The 22,500-nt window shown below is 35.9% G+C and overlaps 2 protein-coding genes across 15 annotated transcripts in view; both read left to right on the plus strand.

Moving 5' to 3' along the window:
• Positions 1-22,500, plus strand: part of LOC144978153 (uncharacterized) — a 252,283-nt gene that overhangs the window by 41,543 nt on the left and 188,240 nt on the right. The window lies entirely within an intron of this gene.
• LOC144963476 (uncharacterized) lies at positions 9,863-11,960 on the plus strand. The gene is made up of 2 exons (XM_078897556.1): positions 9,863-10,826; positions 11,502-11,960. The coding sequence occupies exons 1-2, from the start codon at positions 9,863-9,865 to the stop codon at positions 11,726-11,728; spliced, it is 1,191 nt and encodes a 396-aa protein (XP_078753682.1). The 3' UTR covers positions 11,729-11,960.

Below are 22,500 nucleotides of genomic sequence, written 5' to 3' on the forward strand. Positions count from 1 at the left end.
ACTACTACTACTACTACTATTACTACTACTACTACTATTACTACTACTACTACTACTACTACTACTACTACTACTACTACTACTACTACTACTACTATTATTATTATTATTCGCACTACTACTACTGCTCCTCCTCCTCTTCCTCCTCCTCCTCCTCCTACTACTACTACTACTACATTACTACAACAGCAACTACTAGAACTACTACACTACTGCTACTACTACTACTACTATTACTACTACTACTACTACTACTACTACTACTACTACTACTACTACTACTACTACTACTACTACGACTATCACTACTACTGCTATCACTGCTTCTACTACTACAATTACTACACTACTATTACTACTACTACTACTATCACTATTACTACTAATAATAATATTACTACTATTATTACTACTACTACAACCACTTCTACAACGACTAATACCACTGTTACGACCACTACTACTATTACAACTATTTTTATTATTATTACTTCAGTAAAAAATAAAATATTGTTGGAATTTCGTTTCTTTTTATTTATCATTGTCATTCATGTGTATCTTGGTTTGTTTTTTTCCCTAATCATTTGACCATGTGTAAACGTTAGCTTTTTTTAGATGACATTTTTTAATTATCCCATTCTTAACACGCTCCTCTGCCACTGAGGTTTGTGTAGCTTGCTAAGGGTTTAAAATCAGTGTTCTTTAAAATGCTGTACTTCTATTCTAAATTGTCAAGTAGTCTGGTATATATATTTCTGCTTTTTATTTGTTTTTAATGAAACGAAACAACTTAATGTCGGATTTTTGGCATAATCTATGCCCTATGGCATAATGTTGAATTTATGGCATAATTTGCCTTTTTTGGCATAATCTTGCCCAAAGAATGGCATAATTCCGCGGGGACAGATCAAGCAGTGATTGGTTTGAAAAAAAAACAAAAACGAGTCACCATTGGTGGCTTGAGGTGCTTGACTTGCTTGACTTGTTTGCGGTGCTCGACATGCTTGACTTGCTTGAGGTGCTCGACTTGCTTGACGGTGGCAAGGATGATCAATCCACTGAAATGGGAGAAAAGAAGAAATAATTAGACGATTGCTATACTTTTATTACTTTTTTAAAATGGTATACAAATCATTAAAAATCCGCCAAAAAAATCTGCCATCCGACAAACAATCCGCAAATTTGGTGGAAAATCTGCCAACCTGGCAATACTGATCACCAGAGAGAGAGAGAGAGAGCGAGAGAGAGAGAAAGAGAGAGAGAGAGAGAGAGAGAGAGAGAGAGAGAGAGAGAGAGAGAGAACTCTTACCTCGAGATGAAGTCTTGAGTCACGATGGCAAGGATGATAAAGCCACTGAAAATGATCATGGCATTCTAAGAGTAACTTTCAGGGTCAGATTGGCAGAGATTGCAGCAGCAGAGCTCAAGATGAAGAAAATGATGTTGATATAAAAGTGATGGCAGGGATGCAGATGATGAAAGCAGCAGCAGTGACAATGATTGTGAAAATGGCAAGGCAGGTGACGTGATGATGGAAGTCACTCCGGCAGGGCTATGGTGGTGAAGATGATGATGATGGGAGCCGATTCTGATGGCAGTGGTTGTGTTGGGAAGTGATAGCTTTGGATGGGATGATGGGAAGTAATGGTAGAGTCATAGGGGTTGTGATTCAAGTGACCATGCTGTGAGGTTAGTGGTAATAAGTGGAAGCCATGGCTTGGCGAAAATGATAGAAGCAGGTTCAACAATAAAGATCCTATAAATGGCACAATTCCAAACCCAGGATCGAAATGACCCAACCAGAAAGAGTCAAACAAATCACATCCCTATCCCCCGTCTTCAAGACAAATGTAAATCAATATTCTGTCCAAAGACATTTGGGTTTCCTGTAGGCCTCCAGTCCACCTACCGCACTTAGGTATGGACCTGAGACACAAACAAATACACCCCACACTCATCTGTATTTCCAATACATGCGAATGCCAACCACAATCATCTTGTCAACAAAGAACACGAACGTAACTTACTCGGCCCCAACCAGTTGGAAGCAACTCGAACCCAAGTCCAGAACCACACCATCACCATCACTTTATCACGGAATCTGCCTCCAGCATCCTCATCCTCCCCACAACTTCCACCCACCACCACCGTCCTCGACAAACACAATCCCTACATCACAATCATTACAACCCCACCAATACCACCATCATCCCTTCCTCCACTGTCACCTTTCTTCACAACCAATGCCATCATAATCACCTCCAATCATCATCACTTCACCACCACAACCCTACCATCATGATTTCCATCATCTCGTCACCCAACAAGTCCACCTTCACCAACAATGCCATTACTGTTGCTCCATCATCTACATCCCCATCATCACCTCGCCACCAACAACACCTCCATCATCAAGATTACTGCCATTGCAATCCCAGGGGCCCTCCAACATGTCCCATCCAGTTGCTCCACTGAATACCATATTCATCCTCAATGGCCTCACCACCCCTGCATGGCCATCCGCCCCAACCGCCCCTGTATGGCCATCCTCGTTTCCAGGAGCTTGATGACATCAAAATGTAGGGACTGATAATAAAATGTAGGTAAAACAACTCAATTCTTTGACTTCACATCTACTTTATTATTGTTGATTCTTGACTAACCACCGAGTTTTCTAACTTTCAAGATTTTCAAGGTTTGGCTCAACTAAAAAAAAAAAAACAACAACAACAAAAAAAAAATACATTTAAAACTGCAAGGCTATTTCCGAGTTTTTAACAGATATGTGCAAGTGCCACATGTAGTCTTAATATATACACAACAATTTGTCGAATTTCGAAAACTTTATTCAAGTGATTTTATGAGACATTTTAAGCTAAATTTTCTTTCTTCCTTTATTTTAGAATAATATAATTTGTTTTGTGTTATTTAATTATTTTTGTAATTATTATTATTTTTATTTAATTTATCTCTCTCCTTTATTTTAAATATAACTTTGAAACGCATCCTTCAACTCCTGTTTTCTCTCTTTTTTTTAAAATTTCAATATCTTAACACTAATGACACTATTGCCGTCTAATATTCTTCAATACCCCCCCCCCCCCCCCATCCTCCCACCCCCTACCTTATTCTTGAGATACATATATTGTTTTGATATCAGTACATCATCTCATTGTCGCTCTCGCTCTCTCTCTCTCTCTCTCTCTCTCTCTCTCTCTCTATCTATCTTTCATTGCACGCACACACACACGCACATACAAACACACATACACACACACATTTACAAATTTTCACCTTTATCATTATGACAATCTAATATAAATATATATGTATTTTGTGTTTACTTGAAAAAGGCCAAAGGCCGAAACGTCGTTTGTTTTGTGTTGTTCCTTCATGAGTCAGATTTACTCTCTTTATCTTTATCTGCATCTTCTGAGAGGCCTAGTCTTGAGTATATATATAATATTTTATAAGTAGTCTTAGATAACATCTTGTGAGAGACCTAGTCTTAGTAGAAACGTATTATATTTTATAAGTAGCCTAGTCTTAGATAATATCTTATGAGAGGTCTAGTCGTAGAATATACATATTATATAAGTAGCCTAGTCTTAGATAATATTTTGTGAGAGGGCTATCTTAGTATATATCTCGAAATGGTATTAAGTCTGGATTTCCAAATTTGGGTTTTTCTACCCAAACGAAGCATATTTTATGCCTGAAAATTGATACCAAAATGATAAAATTCTGATTTTTTACATCCGAGATATGACCCTTTAAAGTAAGGAAAGTATAAAAACCAGTTTTGAGAAAACTGATTTTGAATTTTAGGCACAGTTGAATCAATGAGCAAAGATAACACCTTGGATGCGGGCATTGAAAATTTAACAAGAGTAATAAAATTTGTCATGTGCTTAGAACATAAACTTAATACTGTGCATACAAAGTTATGAAATAATCCAATCATTACTTTTGTAGTTATTTATTATTATATAAGACGCTCTTAAATTTATAAAAACACCAATAAATGCTGGCAATATTATGAAATTGTTCAGTTATTGAAGGGTTTTTGATAATTATTATTTAATAGAGGAAATAAAATTTCAAAATGAATCACAGAAACATGGCTGCGTGACAATATTGACGACAATTTTATTGCTACGTCATGCCCTCCTTCTTACACATGGAAATCCTTCGTGCAAAGGAAACAACAAGGGTGGGGGCATTACTTTTTTCTGCAACAATAATTTTTTCTATCAAACACTTCTACATTATTTAAACAAAGAAAGTTACGAAACGGCATGTTTTACTTTTACATCCTGGTCAACCACTTTCCATATTGCACGCATTTATCGACTGCCAAAGAAATCTACTCAGGCAAAATTCATTGAAGAGTTGCATATTTCTTTACTTGAATTTAAACTTTAAAAATTGCCTTTCATTTTTATGGGTGACTTAAACCATGACTACCTATCAAACCAGTCATCAACTATGAAAAGCATTCATAAGATTTCAACCAAACTTGTAACACAGCATGCTGGTAACATCATTGAGAGAGAGAGAGAGAGAGAGAGAGAGAGAGAGAGGGAGAGATAGATAGATAGATAGATAGATAGATAGATAGATAGATAGATAGATAGATAGAGAGTGAGAGAGATAAAGAAAGGGCAAAGAGAGTGAGAGAGATAGATAGGGAGAGAGAGATAGAGAGAGAGAGAGAGGGGGGGGGGGGTAAAGACCAACTGGAATTCCTACCTTGAGGTGAAGTCTCCAGTCCTTTGAAGAATAGACAATCCAATTCTGTCTCTTGATGCCATCCTTTAGTGAATTAAAAAAATGTAATTCATGTTTATGTTTTGTAATTATAAACAGATAAATTATTAAAGAAATTATGCAGTCTCACCACTATTGTTCTTTACAGTTGGGTCCTTCCCAATAGCTCAACTAGTAAGTCATTTATCAGTGATGATCAGTGCTCACCCTTAATTGCTCTCTATCATGTACTGACCCTAATAGAGTGAGCTTGATTTAGTAGAAAAATCTGATAAAACCTGTAAAAATAAACTAATAGTAATAGGAAAAAATAATAAACGGCCCATTTATAGACATATTCAATTAATGTCACATTCTTTAAAAAGGTGTGGTTTTGTGAGTAAAATTAGTAACATGCCTCTTCTGGTTTGATCACCTTAAATGTGGGATGTTTTAATCAAATGTAGGAGAGGTCAGATAAATTCCAAGATGTCGATTTGCTTAGAGGTTATAAACGCATGTACAGCTTCTCTTCGTTAATTTCAGTTTTCATGTTTACTCTCAAAGTGTCAGATGGAGAGTTCTCTCTGATTCTTGAATGATGCTGCAGATTCTAACTGCTGATCTGATATGTAATAATCTACATTATTTTGCGGACTTGAAAATATTAGACGTATCATATTGAAAACGAAGTGTCATTTGCCAAGCAGTGAGTACTTGGTAGTTGACGGTTCATCAATTACCTAGGAGTCAAATGTGAACTCTTTAGGTACATGTGTTGATTTCAGTCGGGCCTCAATTTGAAGGCATACGAATCTTGAAGCTCGTCACTTTCTTCAAGTCATTCATTTGTTGTCAATCATGGAAAGGTTTGAGTCTACACTCGTTGGCATTTATTTTTAAATTCTATAATTTACAAATTCCAAGACGAGTTAAAATCAGATTAAAACAAAGGTAACTGTTGTTGTTAGGATTCAAACTTCAGATTCAGATGAAAAACCAGAATAAGAAATTGGCAAATCTATATAATGCCCAATAGACAAATAAAAGGTAGCATTTTCTTTGTTTTAAAGTAAAATATACTGTATATCCTTATAAGGACCAATTCATGTAAAAGATTTGTGCAACAACATCAGTCCATGGCTGAGAGAGAAAGAGAGAGAGAGAGAGAGAGCGTGAGAGAGAGAGAGCGAGAGAGAGAGAGAGAGAGAGAGAGTGATTTGTACAACATCAGTCCGTGGCAGTTAATACAAAATAGTTGACAATCTACCAACTGGCATGATCAGTGACAAAAAGATGAAATAAGATAGATAGATAGATAAATATATATATATATATATATATATATATATATATATATATATATATAGAGAGAGAGAGAGAGAGAGAGAGAGAGAGAGAGAGAGAGAGAGGTGGGAGGGGGGGGGGGAAGATCACAGTGCAGCTTGACTATTTAAACATTGATGAACAATACACGTATTAAAAGCAATCCTTTCACTAACTGGCAACCATTGGAGATTACATATAATTTCTTTTGTAGGGTCATTAGATTTTTAAATCAGTTCTGCGGCTCTGTTTTGAATAGTTTTTTGTTTTTTTTTAAGGGTTTTACGGCGCTTGAACAACACATTTAGGCCATATTATCAGCGCCAATAAAATGGATGAAAATTGGAGAGTAAAAACATTCTAGATGTACGATTAAAAGGAATTGAGGAAAAAAGTAAGACAAAGAGGAATGGTACAAACAGGAAACAGGAAACAGATGTAGATTCGAAGACCACATTATCAGTGTAGTTTGAGATTACCTCAAGGAAAAAGCTAGCCGTACTGAAGTATGGATAGCCTGCCAGTCTAGGCGTACTTAATGTACCTAAATGTTTCACCCAGACACCAACACAAGATCCCACTAAGAGATCACACTCATATGTTTACAAATCATATGTTAAAAATAATTTTTTTAAAATAACAGTACATAACAGAAATGATTTATTAATAAGGAACAAAAAAATATTATCTCCCAAAGCTCCACCTTTTTTTTTCTCTAATCCCAGGCCATCCTATCTAATGACCCTCTTAATTAGTATGAATTTTATTAGTTAGGTTTGTTATCAAACATGTTTAGATTTAGTAGCAGTAGAATAACTTTATGTCATTTACTGCCACTGTATCATTCGTTAACTATCGGACTTCTTATTATTCCTTTTATTTCCTTATTTATTTGTTAATTCTCTCTCTCTTTAAAAAGAAATGAAAAAAAATGAAATAAATTATAAAATTATTAATATTACTTGAAGGGTTCATGGAGGGTGATAGCTTAATTGGGCTCTTAGGGGATCTATTGGGTTGGTAATATTTATTATTACTCTTTTATGGTTCATATTAATGTAGATATTGTTAGATGTGGAAGGGGGGGGGGGGGGGTAATTATGATGTTTTGATTGGTGGATCCTGTTGGACCGGAACCAATCGGATTGTTGATTGCATGGTTGTTTTTTTTGGAGAAAATTAGTATGGACTGATGGAGGTTACCAGTTCGGGGATGTTGGATTCTCTGTGTTTTGATTGGAGGAAGTTGTTGGTACGTGCCATTTCAGTTTTAATTGTTTTTATTGGGCTATTATACAATGATGGGGACAGATGAGAGTGATAATGAATATGATTATGTTTTAAAGAAATTTGGATTAATTGTTAGTACCTATTCCCTTGCTCCCTAAGGAGTCCAAGGGTAGCCACCCTCTTTCCCGCTCTCTAGCCGAGCGTCATTCGCTGCTATACCTACTGTGCACGTGGTCTTTCCTATGAAGTTGGTTTAAACAAAAAAAAAAGATTTTTTTTTCTATTAGGGTTAGAGTCAGGTAAAGAAAAAAAAAAGAGGGGTGGGGGGGGGGGGAGAGGGGGGGGGGTTGCGAATGTGGGCCAAAAAGCACAAACTGTATGTATTTATTTCGCTGTATTTATTTTATTGATTTGTTGGGTTTTTTTTTTTTTTTTGTTGTTGTTTTTTTTTGTTTGTTTGTTTTTTTTTGTTTTGTTTTTTTTTTCCTTTTTATCATTGTTCTTCCGGGTCGGCCCCGATGGATCTCTTCTGCATTACATGGGGTCCACGACAGTCAAGGCGCCGCAGCGCATCTGTTTCAGCCGCGCCTCAGGCGGGTTGGGCGGGACCAGACCCCTCCGGCATGTAGCGTGACTTACACATTGCCCCGCGCCGCCTTTGTCATGGACCGTTGCGAAAGTTCGTTGAGGCCGCTTCGAATTTATTTATTTAAAGATTGTATTTGTTTATTTATGGCAGATAGTTTATATATATATATTGAGTTGCTTTATTACTTACTTAGTGTTGGGGATTGGGTTTGGGAAATGGATTGTGATATTAATAGTTAAGGTTAGTATTATTAATTAGTATGTTCTCGTTGCCACATGATTTTTTATGCCGAAATAGGGTCTGCGTTATCTAATCTAGTCTAAGCATATATATATGGATCAACAACAACGAATAAACAACGTCGGTCACCGTGTAGTAGTAATGTTTAAGTACAGTATTGTTGTTGATCAGGGTTTCTTTTTAGTCTGTGTTTTAATATGTTTATTATTCTGTCTGTGATGTTTTGGTTTTTGTGGAATGTGTGTGTGTTTCTAACTATTCATAAAGCTGTTCTAGTACATTTAAATTTGTTTCGTGGTTTTTACTGTTTATGTATGGTATAATGTTGTGTTGTAGTGCGAATTGTGTTATGTATTTCTTGTTTTGTTGAGTATTTAATTGTGTCTATAATGAATTGTATTGCTGGTTTCGTTTGGATGCAGTTTAGTATTAAATGGTTTTGTTCGTTTGTGATGTGTTGTTTGCATAGTACGCATGTTGTGTTCCTAGATGTTCAAAGACGTTGTAAATCATTCTGTATGTTATGTCTTTTCCTTTTTCTGTTATATTGTTTTTGTGTAAATTGTCGAAGGTCCTACTAATGTTTGCCTTGTTTAGTCCTGTTTCGTGTGTTACGTGTATATTGTTCTGTGCTATGTTGAGTGCTTTGTATATTTGTTTGCTAGTCTGGTCTTCCCCTTATAGATTACTGTTGTTTGTAATTAGGTTTCCACACACGTCGTAAAAATCTGGGGGCCGTGTTCCACCGAAATGGGGAAATGTGTGGTTCATTTTTGTAAATTTCGATATTCGCGTCCCTATTGGATAAGTGCTTTTGTGTTGTATTATCTTGTCAATGTATTTTAATCTAGCTGTTTGTAGTTTTATTTGAATGTCATGTAACCCTACCCCTCCCATGAGTGTAGGTAGTGTTAGTGTTTTGTAGCTAATGTTTTGTTCGGCTGTTTGGAGTATGTATTTTTTGATTGAGGTTTTAATCTGTTTTAATAATTTGTTAGGAGGTGTAAAGATTTTTAATTGGTATATTATTTTTGGTATTATGTAGGTGTTTGCTAATTTTGCGCGTTCGAAGATTGATGTTTGTATGTATTGATATTGATATTTTTTTTTTCATTATGTTGTGTTGGATGTCTTTCCAGTCTCTGGCTGATTTCTTGTTTGTTTTTCTGTATCTTATGCCTAAAATTTTAATGTGTTCTACCCATAGCCCTACTATAATACTGGCCGAAGCACGAGGATGATTGACCTTAGGGGTTAAGGCTATCGTATTCGTTACACAAGGCGGGGAAATTGAATGCGTGATTAGGTACCGTGTGTCGTCAGCAATCAAATTTTCGCCATTCTTTGTTTCGTTGTGTTCGTAACACAGAGAGGGGTTATTGAATACGTAATTAGGTACGGTGCGTAGTCAGTAATAAAATTTTCGCCATTTTTTGTTTCGTTGTGTTCGTTACACAGAGCGGGGAAATTGAATACGTAATTAGGTACCGTATGTAGTACCGTGTGAAGTCAGCAATCACATTTTCATTCTTTGTTTCGACTTCACTGGTCACAACTGCTTTGTTTTCTCTCGCTTCATTCAATTCGCTGGATTTTTTAAATTTTATGTTTTTAATTAAGTGGAAATGTGATTATCATTGTTGACATTCAGGAATTTAGTTTACTATTTCTTTATCTGATTATTTATTCATTTTTCTAAATCACTACTTGACTTAAAATTCCATCATCATGGGAAAGAAATGCAGCACGTATGGCTGCAAGTCGGGCTATGCTAGTGAGACAGAAAAAATTCCAGTGTACAGTTTTCCTCTTGATCTTAATGAAAAGTTGAAATGGGTTCAAGCCATGCCTGACCAATTATCTGTTGATCAAGTGACCAAATATATGGCTAAACATTTTCCAGATTCAAAAATGAAGAAAGCAGGAAAATTTATGGTACCAGCTGACCCTCCCACATATTTCCCTGACGCACCATCATCGTGTGCTGGTGTCCCTCAATCAAAAGGTAGAACAACAACAAAATCAACCGCTGCATCTAGGGTTCCTGATGAGGATCAACAATTGAAAGAATTTCGTATGAAAGACATATTAAAATCCTCTACATTTCCTGACGATTTGCAGAAAAAAATAGAAAATTACTCAGGTACTTTAAAAGATGATAACTTTTCTTTCCTTAGTGAATCGAGAGATGGGCCTATTTATGCTTTTTCAATTCATTTTACTTCCTTGGGTGTAGACAAACACGGAAACATAAAGGGAATTATTTATGAAGTATACGCAGGTGTCAAAAAAGTAAAGCACCCTGCTATTTGTAAAGAAATCAAATGCTGGTCACAATTCCAGGAGCTAGTTAATTTCATTTGCTCATCTATTGACACCCAGGATGACAAATTCAAATTTATTGAGAGACAAATATATCTGATGAACCTTCCAAAAAACAAAAGGATATATGCATTGGATGATTTATGCAAAGCATTTTCATGGTATGCCGTTTCAAGACATCTGTATTCTCAATTGAGAGAGGTACTTCAACTTCCATCAATAACAACACTTCAAAGAGTAACGAGATCAGCAAAGAACATTGATGATGTCAAACTTTTTTTGTCTTTTTTTAATTCAAAAGAAGAAAGGAGCAGGGCTTGCATTATAATTGCAGATGAAGTTTATGTCAAAGCTTCATTAACGTACAGAGGTAATTTTATTTATGAGGAATACCAGCTCCATGAGTGATGCACATTTTTGGTGTTGTAAAAAAATGTATTAATTAAATTAATAAATATTTAGTGAATAGTACATGAAACGATAAACAAATAAATAATCAAGTAAATATAACACAATAAATAACCATTTGACCATTTATATGTAATACATTTTCATAGATTCACCCTGGCCATTGTGTCCGTCACAGGGTTACATTTACCTATCTAAAAGTGTAAAATAAAATCGTAGAGTATTGAAATGTTGATGACATAATTTAATATTAATATGGCATAATTTAAAAATTCTGTTTAAGACAGTAAGGAAGTATCAGATAAAACTAGAAGGAGCTTTGAATATTAAAGTGACAAATATTTCAGAATCATTGCAATCAGGTTTACAGTAAGTCTTAAAATAAAGGTCATACTTTAAATTTCTTGTAAATCTCATTAAACCATATTTATCTAATATCTTTTCATAATACAGTAATTATGTTACAGTGCCTATTACTGGGATGCCCAATGCTCATGTATAGAATCGATTTAAGAATAGAATATTGTGGTTACAGGCATATACAAATTGAATCTGGTGTGATCAGACAGGTAATATTTAAAAGTATGACCTTTCATTTTTTGATACAACTTATTATTACAATTTATTTACATTTTAGGAGGGGAGGTATTCGGCAAAGCTCAAGATCAGCATGGAAAGCTTGCAAGAACATTATTTTGTATTATGGTGAAATGTTTATTTACGAGGAAAAAGTTTTTAGTCTCGCTAATTCCATGCCATTCTCTTAATGCAGAGTTCGCCTATCGGTGCATCTCTAGTGTTATTCAAACTCTTGAAGCGTATAATTTTAAAGAGACACTGCCTAGCATTTCCATCAGAGAATAAGAGTAAAGCAACAAGAAAAGTAGCCAAATTATCATCAACATCAATGTAACCAACTAAAACATCGCCACTGTTGCTTGTTTAACACCGCATTTAAGGTAAGATGCAATCTTCATCATCATCATTGACACCACATATCATTATCATCATTGTCATCACCATCATCATTTGTCCCTTCCCCAATCTTTCATTATCTCTCAAACATAATATCTTTTTCATTGTATGATCTACCCCCTTTCCTCTCCAACATTTTTCTTCCCGTTATAAATTTTTTTGCTCACTATAAAATTATCACAACTATCTTCATCATTTCCTCTTTAACACTACTACTACTACTACTACTACTACTACTACTACTACTACTACTACTACTACTACTACTACTACTACTACTACTACTACTACTACTACTACTACTACCATCACCACCATCACATTGAGGTGCTTCTTTTCCACAAAACTATGTTCGTTGTTACTCATCAAAGTTCAGTGTTGACCATCAAACTGCCCACTACTGTTAAAAAGAAACAAAATCCCCCAAAGGTCTCTCTCTCTCTCTCTCTCTCTCTCTCTCTCTCTCTCTCTCTCTCTCTCTCTCTCTCTCTCCTCTCTCTCCTCTCCTTCGTTGTTGTATTTTTAGTCCATCTCAAATCAAGTTTTGTGTACGCTTATTTCTATACAAAGCTTAACTTGCTATCTCGTCATGATTTATAATTTGAATATAATATAGACTATTTATTAGTAAATCATCCCTCCGACACGTTTAATGAGATAAATAATTACAACTCGCCTCTTACATCACTGCCCATTGCATACCGGTCTTTAGTAATTCTCACTAACACTAGACTAACACACTACCTGCACACTACACAGCGCTAGTCAATGGCCTTAACCAACTCGGCTCGATACGCGTGCGCCAAGGCCTTGACTCTTTTAGTACGCCATGGTTCTACCCATTCTAATTTGTTATTTTCTTGTTGTTTTTTATTTTTTGTTGTGTCAGATGTATTCCCTATCTTCATTATTTTAGGCTATCAGTTTTTTGTTTGCACTACCAGGTAGTTTTGTACCTGTGATCAAGGGGTCTTTCCTTACACTTTCTAAAAAAAATTCTAAACAGAGTGTATACAGTATGGCCGAGAGGGGGCATCCTTGACGGACGGACCTGCCTATTTGAAAGGGTGTTGATATGCCTTGGTTTATGATGCATGGGTGCAAGCAACTTGACCTCAAAAAGCCTGCAAGTCTACTTATGGCCAGACATATAATCTGAAAAAGCCTGCAAGATTCAAATTTAATAATATAACTATCCCTTCCGGGTCACAGTAGCATCATGATTCAAAAGTTTCACTTAATCATATGGACTCCCCGACCCGATTGTTGGGACCTAAACAAAAACAAAACAAAACAAAAACAATCCAAATCCAAATCGCAAAAAGCCGGCGACGTTTTTTTCTGTAATCCAATCGGCCGGTAGGCCGGCTGTAGCCGGCACTCTTGCACCCATGATGATGACACAGCTCTCTGGTTCTCTATAAATAATTTCTACCAAATTTCTAGAATATTCTCCTATATTATTTTCTACTAGTGTTTTATGTATGTAACTGTGCTAGCCTGTCAAATGCCTTTTCTTGGTCAATCGACAGGATGTGTGTTGTCGTGTTTGTTTGTAGGGTATATTCTATGATGTCTCTTATGTTGTGTGTATTTTGTTCTATGTTTCTGCCTGGTATGCCGCATGTTTGCTCTGGGTGGATTTATGTTGGAAGAAATGGTTTTATTTTTGTAGCGAGTATTTTTGTGAGAATTTTGTAATCTGTATTTAATAGTGATATGGGTCTATAGTCTTTCATACTTGTGCTATTTTTATTTGTCTTGGGTTTAACTGTTATATATGATATGTTTTGAGATCTGCTAAGTCTTTTTGTTTGTACGCTTCTTCTAACACGGTTTTTAAGGCTTGACCGAGATGGGGGGAGAAGAATTGATAAAATTTAACAGTTAGACCGTCTGGACCATGGGTTTTGTTTATGTTCATGTTACTGATTGTGTTTTTGATGTCTGCTAGAGATATGGGTGTGTTTAATGTTTCTCGTTGTTCTTCTGATAATTTTTGTTTGCGTGTTTTGAATATTCGTCTTCTATTTTTGTATTTGTTGGTTCGTATTCGTATCTATAGTTTTGTGTAGAATTGTGTGAATGCTTTTTGGATTTCTGTCTCGTCTGTTGTTGTCTTCCCTGACATGTCTATTATTTCTTTGATGTTTTTTTTTGTTTTGTGTTTGCGTTCTATGTTTTGTATTAATTGTTCGAGTGTGATGTTTGAGTTTGTTCTTAGTTTGTAACTACATCTAATTTTACTTCCTTGCAGTCTCGTCTGTTCTATATCGTCTAGTTTGTCTTGAGTGCTAAGTATTATGTCACTGTCTAGAAGTCCAGTTTTTTCACTTTCTAATATGTATTTGTATTGTTTTTCTTTTTGTCTTAATTGTTTTTGTATTATCGTTGCTATTGCTATTGTCACTGTCTTTACTGTCATCTTTAGTGTTTTCACCATTCTAATATGTCATTTTCTGGTGTAATGTTAGTGTATTGTTTAAGGATAGAGTTCATATAACTGGTGTAGTATTTATTTTCTAGTAATTTATTATTGAATTTCCAATACGCGCTTTTGTGTTTCTTTTTCTTTTGTGGCTGTCCAAATTGTGCATACACTGCTTTGTGGTCCGTGAATGTTAATGTGTCTCCGATATGTTCTGTTTGTGCTGGTGTTATTGTTTTGTGGCTTAGTATTCTATCTAGTCTTTTCCTACTGTTGTGTCCTGTTGTGAATGTCGTTTGTTTTCCCAGTGGTGATAATGTCCTATAGGCGTCTACTAAGTTAAATTTGTTTATTATTTGTCTGACCTTTCCGTTCTTTTTTGCTCTCCATGTCTCGTTTGTCGAGCTGTCATTTGGGTCTGTGGTGGCGTTAAAGTCTCCTGCAATTATTATTTTTGTGTGTTTGTTTCTGTCTATCCAGTCTGTCAGAATGTCATAGAAGTTTTCGTCATTGTTATTATTTGCAGGTCCATAAATGTTGTATAGGTGGTATTGTACGTTGTGTTTTTTTTATGTCTATCATCCCTAGTCTTCCCGTATGGTCAAATTCGTGATGATGTATTGTCCATCTATCACTAATGTTAAGTATGGCTACTCCGCGTGATCGTCGTTTCTGTTTGTCTGTCGTCCAGAATATTTTCTTAACATGTGGGTATAGTTTGGTTTCTATTAGTTTTTGTGTATATTTGTCGTGTATGTTTGTTTCTTGTAATAGTATGAAATCAAGTGGTTTGATTTTTGTTTGTGTGATGATGTTGACGATGTTATTTGTTTTGTTTCTCAGTCCTCTTATATTTAATGTCAGTATAGCTAAGTCTTTATCTGTATGTATGTGTGTTGTCGTTTGATTATTGTCGCTCATTCCCTTGTGTGTTTGTTTTTGAAGTTCTGTCTGTTTGTTTTTCATTGGTCGTTTGTGTCTTGTCTGGGGTTCTAGTGGGTGTGGATATGGGTGAATGTGCTGTTGTAGTGTTTGTTTTTCATGTTATGTCACTTGCTAGTCGGTGGCTTTGTGTTGGTGTGTGTGTGTGTGTTTCATGGTGGTGATGTTAGTCTGTTTTGGAGTATGCTGTACATGTATGTTACAGTGTTGTTGTCTTATTAGGTATGTTTACATGTCTGCATGTGTGGTTACTTGGTCGACTACTTGTGTTTTTATGGTTTTGTTGCGTTGTGGTGTGGTGGCCGACGCTGTATCTTTTCCCCCCCCCCTCCTCTTGTGGAGAGGATTTTCTCTTTCTATCCAAAGAGGGTGTCCTTTTTAGATATGATGGTTGTGTTGGAGGTAAAAGTGATAAGGATTGTCGTCTTGTAATTGTTGTTGAAGATTTTGTTAATGCAGATTTGTAGGTTTTTCCTGGGGATGTTCTTGGTATGATTGGTTTGCTAGTGAAGGGATCTGGTGATGTTGTGGCTTTGCTGTGTATTTGTTTTAATACTATGGGTGTTCTAGGAGGTGTTGTAGAGTTGCTGAGATGTGAGGGGGTGATGGGGGTAAGGGTTTAGGTGGGAGGGAGGTGCCAAAGCTATAACTATACATTCAACTGTTTCCCTCTCAGTCAAGGACTCCGGCCATCGTCAGAACAGGACATATTAATCTCAATCCAAAAAAAAAGACAGAAAGCAATTAGAATACAAATACAGGGGGATAGAAGACACAGCAAGTACCTCCCTGCCCACTATGGGCTATGGGAGGCCGGGAATGAATTGCAGAAGTAGTCATAGTCATACCTGTTGGTTACCAAAGCAAGAACGATATTTTGTTTAGTGCTATCATTAAGAGGAGGTCGAATTTTACCTATATTTCTTAAGTGACAATAAAAGCAAGAGTGGCATGTTGTTATGTGATTCTGCATTGAAATTGAAGCATCATTCATTCAGTATCAGAATCAAAGAATGAGCCAAGATTCCTTTTGCTCCGAGTCTGTATTCAAATTTTAAAGACTTGATTTGAATGATTGGATCATCAATTAAACTTGAATTCTCGTCATTATATGTACAACACAACGCAAAAGAATTAACAGCAATCTAGAGTAAAAGCAAAGTACTCAAATAAACAAACCGGACCAACAAACCACAACGGAAGTGGAAGGACTAGGAAAGCCGCGCCTTAAGCGTGCCAACCTCGTTGAAAGTCCAATTCGCCTTGAGCATGCATTCATGTAATAGAGAAAAAATTTTTTTTAAAACCTACCTCTGTTTCAAAAACTAGCATTTAGCATCTTTCAACTTTCTAAGAAACATTTTGATTTTTCAGAACTTTAGTTCGTTAAAAAATATCGGCCAATCTGACCCGTTGAGTCGACTCAAAACGAAATTTTGTTGTTTACACGGAAGAAAATGCCGTACATAAGCATTCATGGAATTCCTGTGTTGTTTTTACAGTGTCGCGTAACCGTTTTGAGAAATTTGTACAATTAGAAATGACTAGTGTCCACACCAGTCAAGTTGATTGAATAAAAATGAAAAAGGCCTTTTTTATCCACCGCCGCCGCCACCGCCACCGTGAGATGGGAAAAGGGGGGGGGGGGGGGAGGCATGAAGACGAAAGGGAGACGTGTCGCTTGGTGACCTTGGTGACGTAGAGCATGTCAAGGATGCTCGCAGGTGATCTTAACCCCTTAACAGAGAAGCAGCCAGACTACCGCAACTCGGACTTCAATTGTCTATAATCGTTTTGCCGTTACTAGTCTTTTGATGAAAGAAGATTTGGTGTTAGGTCAAAGATCGAATTTCGCCTCTAAAAGGTTTCATTGCTACTGGGTTTGCTCTCTCCCTCCGCCTCCCCTCCTGCCCCCCCCCCCCTATTTTTTTTCAACTTAGTATTGTTGATTGCTATTTCCTTTTTTATGATTAGCAAGTGCGGTAGGAGTCTCACAGGATGCAGGCGTACTGCAATGAACCCTTTGCCAGTGACACTGATTTTTTTTGTATTCAAATAATAGTCTCAATTTATATTGTTTTTTAACACAGAAAATAACAAAACGTTCCCACCATAAGAGCAGTAAGAATATTGATAAAAAGCGCTTTGAGCACGTTGGGTGAATATTGCCCTATATAAAAGCTCAAGTTTTTAAATTTTATTTTGTTTTGTTTTTTTGTTTTTTTTGATGAAAACGGTAAGATTACATTTTTGGTCCAAGTAAGATTGATATTCGCCTTTAAAAGTTGTTTTGGTTTTGTTTTTTTCAGGGTTTTTTTTTCAAATGCGGATACACCGCTTCTTCCTTTTTTTTTCTTCAACTGGCGAGCTATCGCTGTACTTACCCGCATGGCTTGCACACACAAAAGGATACATCTAGGTCACAAAACGATACATCCAGTCACAAAATGAGACAACTAGGTCACAAATTCACAGCTACTGTCTAGACTACAAATTCGGCTCAGTTGAAATAATGAGTATATGTACAACTCCCGGTTATTTGAAGTTTGAATCAATTGATTACTTATACATCATATAATATATGAATGCATTTAATATTGTTTATGTATAATATTATTGTTAAACATCTATGTATTACAGGACCAATTCGTCCAGCGAGTTCCTCACTACAAATACCTTGGTGTAACAATAGATGACAGGCTCAAGTGGGATGAACACTCGAAAATAATTAGGCATAAGATGTGCAGACGTACATATTTTTTTATCAAAACTATCTCAGTTTAGAATAGATAAAACCCTCTGCACATTATTTTATGGGGCAGTAATCGAAAGTGTTTTGTCATTTTGTATAACAGCTTGGGGAGGCAATTGCTTAGCAGTGGAAAGGAACAAAATAAATTCAAATATTTAAAAAATCCATTAAACGCTATATAAATGATGTTGACGATGTAGATCTTCTATACGAGAAATTTTGTATAAATAAAATAACTAAAATATTAAATGACCAGTATCATCCACTAAGACCATCAGTTATTATGTCAGAAAGAAGTGGTCGCCCTTTCTCTATTTCAACGAAAACAGAGAGACACCGAAAATCTTTTCTGCCGTCCAGTATTAGGCTTTATAACAACAAGCAATAATCATTTTATATAATTATTTTGCATTTTTACTTTCAAAAAATGTAAATATTAATTTATTAATTTATTTGTTTTGCAATCTTTTCAATTTTCAATTTATAGTGACAGTTTTAACTATTTTACAGTGTTGAAATTATTCCTATTATAAAGCGCAGCTCTGGTTATGGAGCTGTTCCTTTTTTGTAATACTCGTATATATACATCCTATTTCCATTGTATTTTTATCTTACTTTGTAAATTATAACACGTCTGTACAAAAAAAAATTCCTTTTGGGATGCAATAAAATATTATTATATTATTATTATATATTATTATTATTATTATTATTATATTATTATTATATTATTATTATTATTATTATTATTATTATTATTATTATTATTATTATTATTATTATTATTATTATTATTATTATTATTATTATTATTATTATTATTTATTATTATTATTTATTATTATTATTATTATTATTATTATTATTATTATCATTATTATTATTATCATTATTATTATTATTATTATTATTATTATTATTATTATTATTATTATTATTATTATTATTATTATATAACCTATGACATTTCATGAGCCATCATGGGTCTTTCCTGGGTGGCGCCTGTATATGGAAGTTTTGCTGGTCTAACATAGATAAATTTGTTGTTTTTTTTCCTTTGAATAAATATCACTTTAACTCCAGGTAAGCATGTCAATATATTATTTACTATTAGTCATTGGAGTGGCGCCTGTATGTGGAATTTCAGCCCCGATATGACTGCAAAGAATTATCCATACCCTAGCTTGTAACTCTGCTCTACGGCCTACCAATTGATGCAAAACAAAGCTGCTCGTAAAGTTACAAGGACAAAACCTTGGGATCATATAACACCAGTCCTTAAGTCGCTACATGACACTTGCTTCCAATATAGAAAAGAATAATATACAAAATCGCATGTTTTGCTTACAATTGCCTTCACCATACATCACCTGACTACCTTGAATGCTTTGCGAGAGAATCTATTATCAACCAACTCGATCCCTGCAATCCGCCAGTTCTTCATCAATAGAGAATAACGTCCCAAGGACAAAGTTTGCATCGTGGTCTTGCATTTTCGGCTCAATGGTATGGAATTCTTTACCACAAAAAGCCCGACAATCTGAAAGTCAGCCAGTCTTCAAACGGCATTTAAAAACCAATATTTTTCATTCCGCTTATCGTTATTCTATGAGAACTTCGAACAAGATATGTGTTTGACTGTTGTGGTGATTTTGTCGTCGAATGAATGAACTTGTGTGATACCAGAAAATGATTATAAATCACTTCTGGGCACTATGTGCGAATACTGGAGCTATATCAAATAATAATAATAATAATAATAATAATAATAATAATAATAATAATAATAATAATAATAATAATAATAATAATAATAATAATAATAATAATAATACTAATAATAATAATAATAATAATAATAATAATAATAATAATAATAATAATAATAATAATAATAATAATATGGACACCAGTGGGAAGTGAACCCGGGGCCATGAGAGGTGAGCTAATCAGTAAATACGGAACACGGGATATGGACTCCAGTGGGGAGTGAACCCGGGACTATGGGATCATCATCATCATCATTATTATTATTATTATTATTATTATTATTATTATTATTATTATTATTATTATTATTATTATTATATAATAATAATAATAATAATAATAATAATAATAATAATAATAATAATAATAATAATAATAATAATAATAATAATAATAATAATAATAATAATAATAATATAGATGATGATGATGATGATGATGATGATGATGATGATGATGATGATGATGATGATGATGATGATGATGATGATGATGATGATGATGATGATAATAATAATAATAATAATAATAATAATAATGTATTTTTTAAAATATATAATTTTAAAAATTTCTTACAGGCAAAATAATTCAAACAAAATCCAGAAATCCAAACTTAAAATGACAATCCGAAGACAGAAAAGAAAATTCCAAAAATAGGCAGTGTGGATTACATAAACACCTACTTCCGTAAATTGCCGACTGCCTACTCGTATTCATGAATACTTATGAAAAAAAAAGAGAAAATGGGGCAACAAAAATTCTGAAAATCAAATTTTCCTCTGATTTTTTTCAGAGCAAGCATTTTGAAAATTGGTACTAGATACACGAATTAGCGAACAACTCAGTTTCTTGAACAAGACTGAAAGACTGAATAATTTTACAACCAAACGTAAATTTTATTCAGTCGACAACACTGGGTTTGTAATATTTAAGCACAACGCCGATCAAAAATAAATACTCAAACACTGACTAGTAGGCTACTCATACACCGGATCGGTTAAAGTACCCGGCAAATAGAGCGGGAGGTCACGAGATAAGAAAGGGCAATCTTTTTTCCCTATCTGTTTCACCTCGATTTATGTCGGATTGGCGTTTGATATTCCATAGAGGAGACCAAAATGTTGTATATATTGTGTTCGTAATCGTTAATGGTGATATTTGATTTCTATAAAATGATTACTGTATCCCCTGAAGCCATATAGATGCCGCCTGGAGCTGTCTGGGGCCGTCGAGAAGCTGTCCAGAGCCGTATGGAGCCGCCTAAACCGTTCGTCGGTGGACCAATTTTTAAAATTATTTTGTCTGGAGCCGATCGGGGGCCATCTAAAGTCGTATGAAGCCATTTGAGCCACCTAGAGACGTCCGGAGGCAATGAAGCCTTCTGAAGCCATATGGGGGCCGTTTTGATTCCATCGCCATCATCCAGTCTGGAGGCAAATTGTAGGCCCCTCGAAACCTAGTGGCTGGGGACCGGTACTGTGAGAAATAGAGAGAGAGAGAGAGAGAGAGAGAGAGAGAGAGAGAGAGAGAGAGCGAGAGAGAGAGAGAAAGAGAGAGATGGGGGGGGGGGGAAGAAGAGGTCTCACTTAGGCCAGGGCGGCTTCAGCATTTCTCGGTACCCAAAGATTTTACCGGTTAAAGATTGATTGCCCGGGGTCGCCATTACCTGTACCAATAATTATACTGCGAAGTATAGTGCCAAACTGTCATCGAGATTAGGTACCAGTAATTGCGGTGCCGTTAAGAGCGGTACTGGCCTTGACGGTAATTTTTCGAAACCAAGAAGCTGGGTACCGGTACTGAGAGACATAAAAGAGAAAAGATGTCTCAGGGCGACACCAGCATTTTTTGTAACCGATAAATTGCCGTAATGACAGCTCTGGATGGGTGTTGTTTTTTTTTACGAAACCCGACAAAGTTATGGGAAGTAGGCAGCAGTGGGGAATGAACCTGGAGCTCAGGAAAGAGTACACCAGTGGGGAGTGAACCTGGGATTATGGGAGGAGGAGGGTGGCTCTTTTTTAAGAAACCCGCCGAAACCTGCGGAACACACACACACACACACACTCACACACAACCATCTCAAGGGTGCCACTTATCATAATTCCTGAGTCAGACAACCATCCTGTATGCCCAGCCCACGATAACCCAGTCTCATAGATACCAAGTCTGCATCATCCCGGGTCAAGTAACCTTCCCTTACTCCCCGTCCAAGGTAACCCAACCTCATAGAGATTGCAAGTCGGCATCAGCCCTGGGTCAGGCAAGCTTTCTCTATGCCCAGACGACGGTGAGCCAGACTCATACAGTTACAAAGTCAGCATCACCCCTGAATCAGTACCCTTCTATGCCCAACCCAAGGTGCGGCTAGTGGTCTTGTGGTATGACATTCGCTTTCGGATCGGAAGGTCCTGGGTTCGAGCCTCGCGCTCGGCGCATAGTTGAGTCCTTTGGAAAGGGCTCTTTACTCACATTCTCTTACCGTACTCAGGTGTAAAATGAGTACCTTGCCGTAAACAGCGTTGTCTTTGTCCGAAATATTGTAATATCGCCAAACAGGCGGCATGTCCCTTCCACCATGTTAAATGTTGCTGTTGACCAGGGACCCATTGTAAAGCGCTTTGAGCACATTTAGTGGATATTGCGCTACCGCGAGGCTAACTCTAGAGTCTGTCTATCGGCCGTTAAAAACACTCTCGAGTGAGTCTGTCTGATCAATGGAAATGGCTGATACTACTACAACAACTACTACTACTACTACTACTACTA

Source organism: Berghia stephanieae, chromosome 1 (assembly GCF_034508935.2).
Source record: "Berghia stephanieae isolate SIO BIC M18660-M18661 chromosome 1, UCSD_Bste_1.3, whole genome shotgun sequence".
NCBI lineage: Eukaryota > Metazoa > Mollusca > Gastropoda > Nudibranchia > Aeolidiidae > Berghia > Berghia stephanieae.

Bases quoted from the DNA above. Each gene is read 5' to 3' on its own strand.
- LOC144963476 (XM_078897556.1), top strand. From the start codon at position 9,863: ATGGGAAAGAAATGCAGCACGTATGGCTGCAAGTCGGGCTATGCTAGT. The intron at 10,827-11,501 runs GTAATTTTATTT...TTTACATTTTAG, and splicing joins AGCTTCATTAACGTACAGAG to GAGGGGAGGTATTCGGCAAA.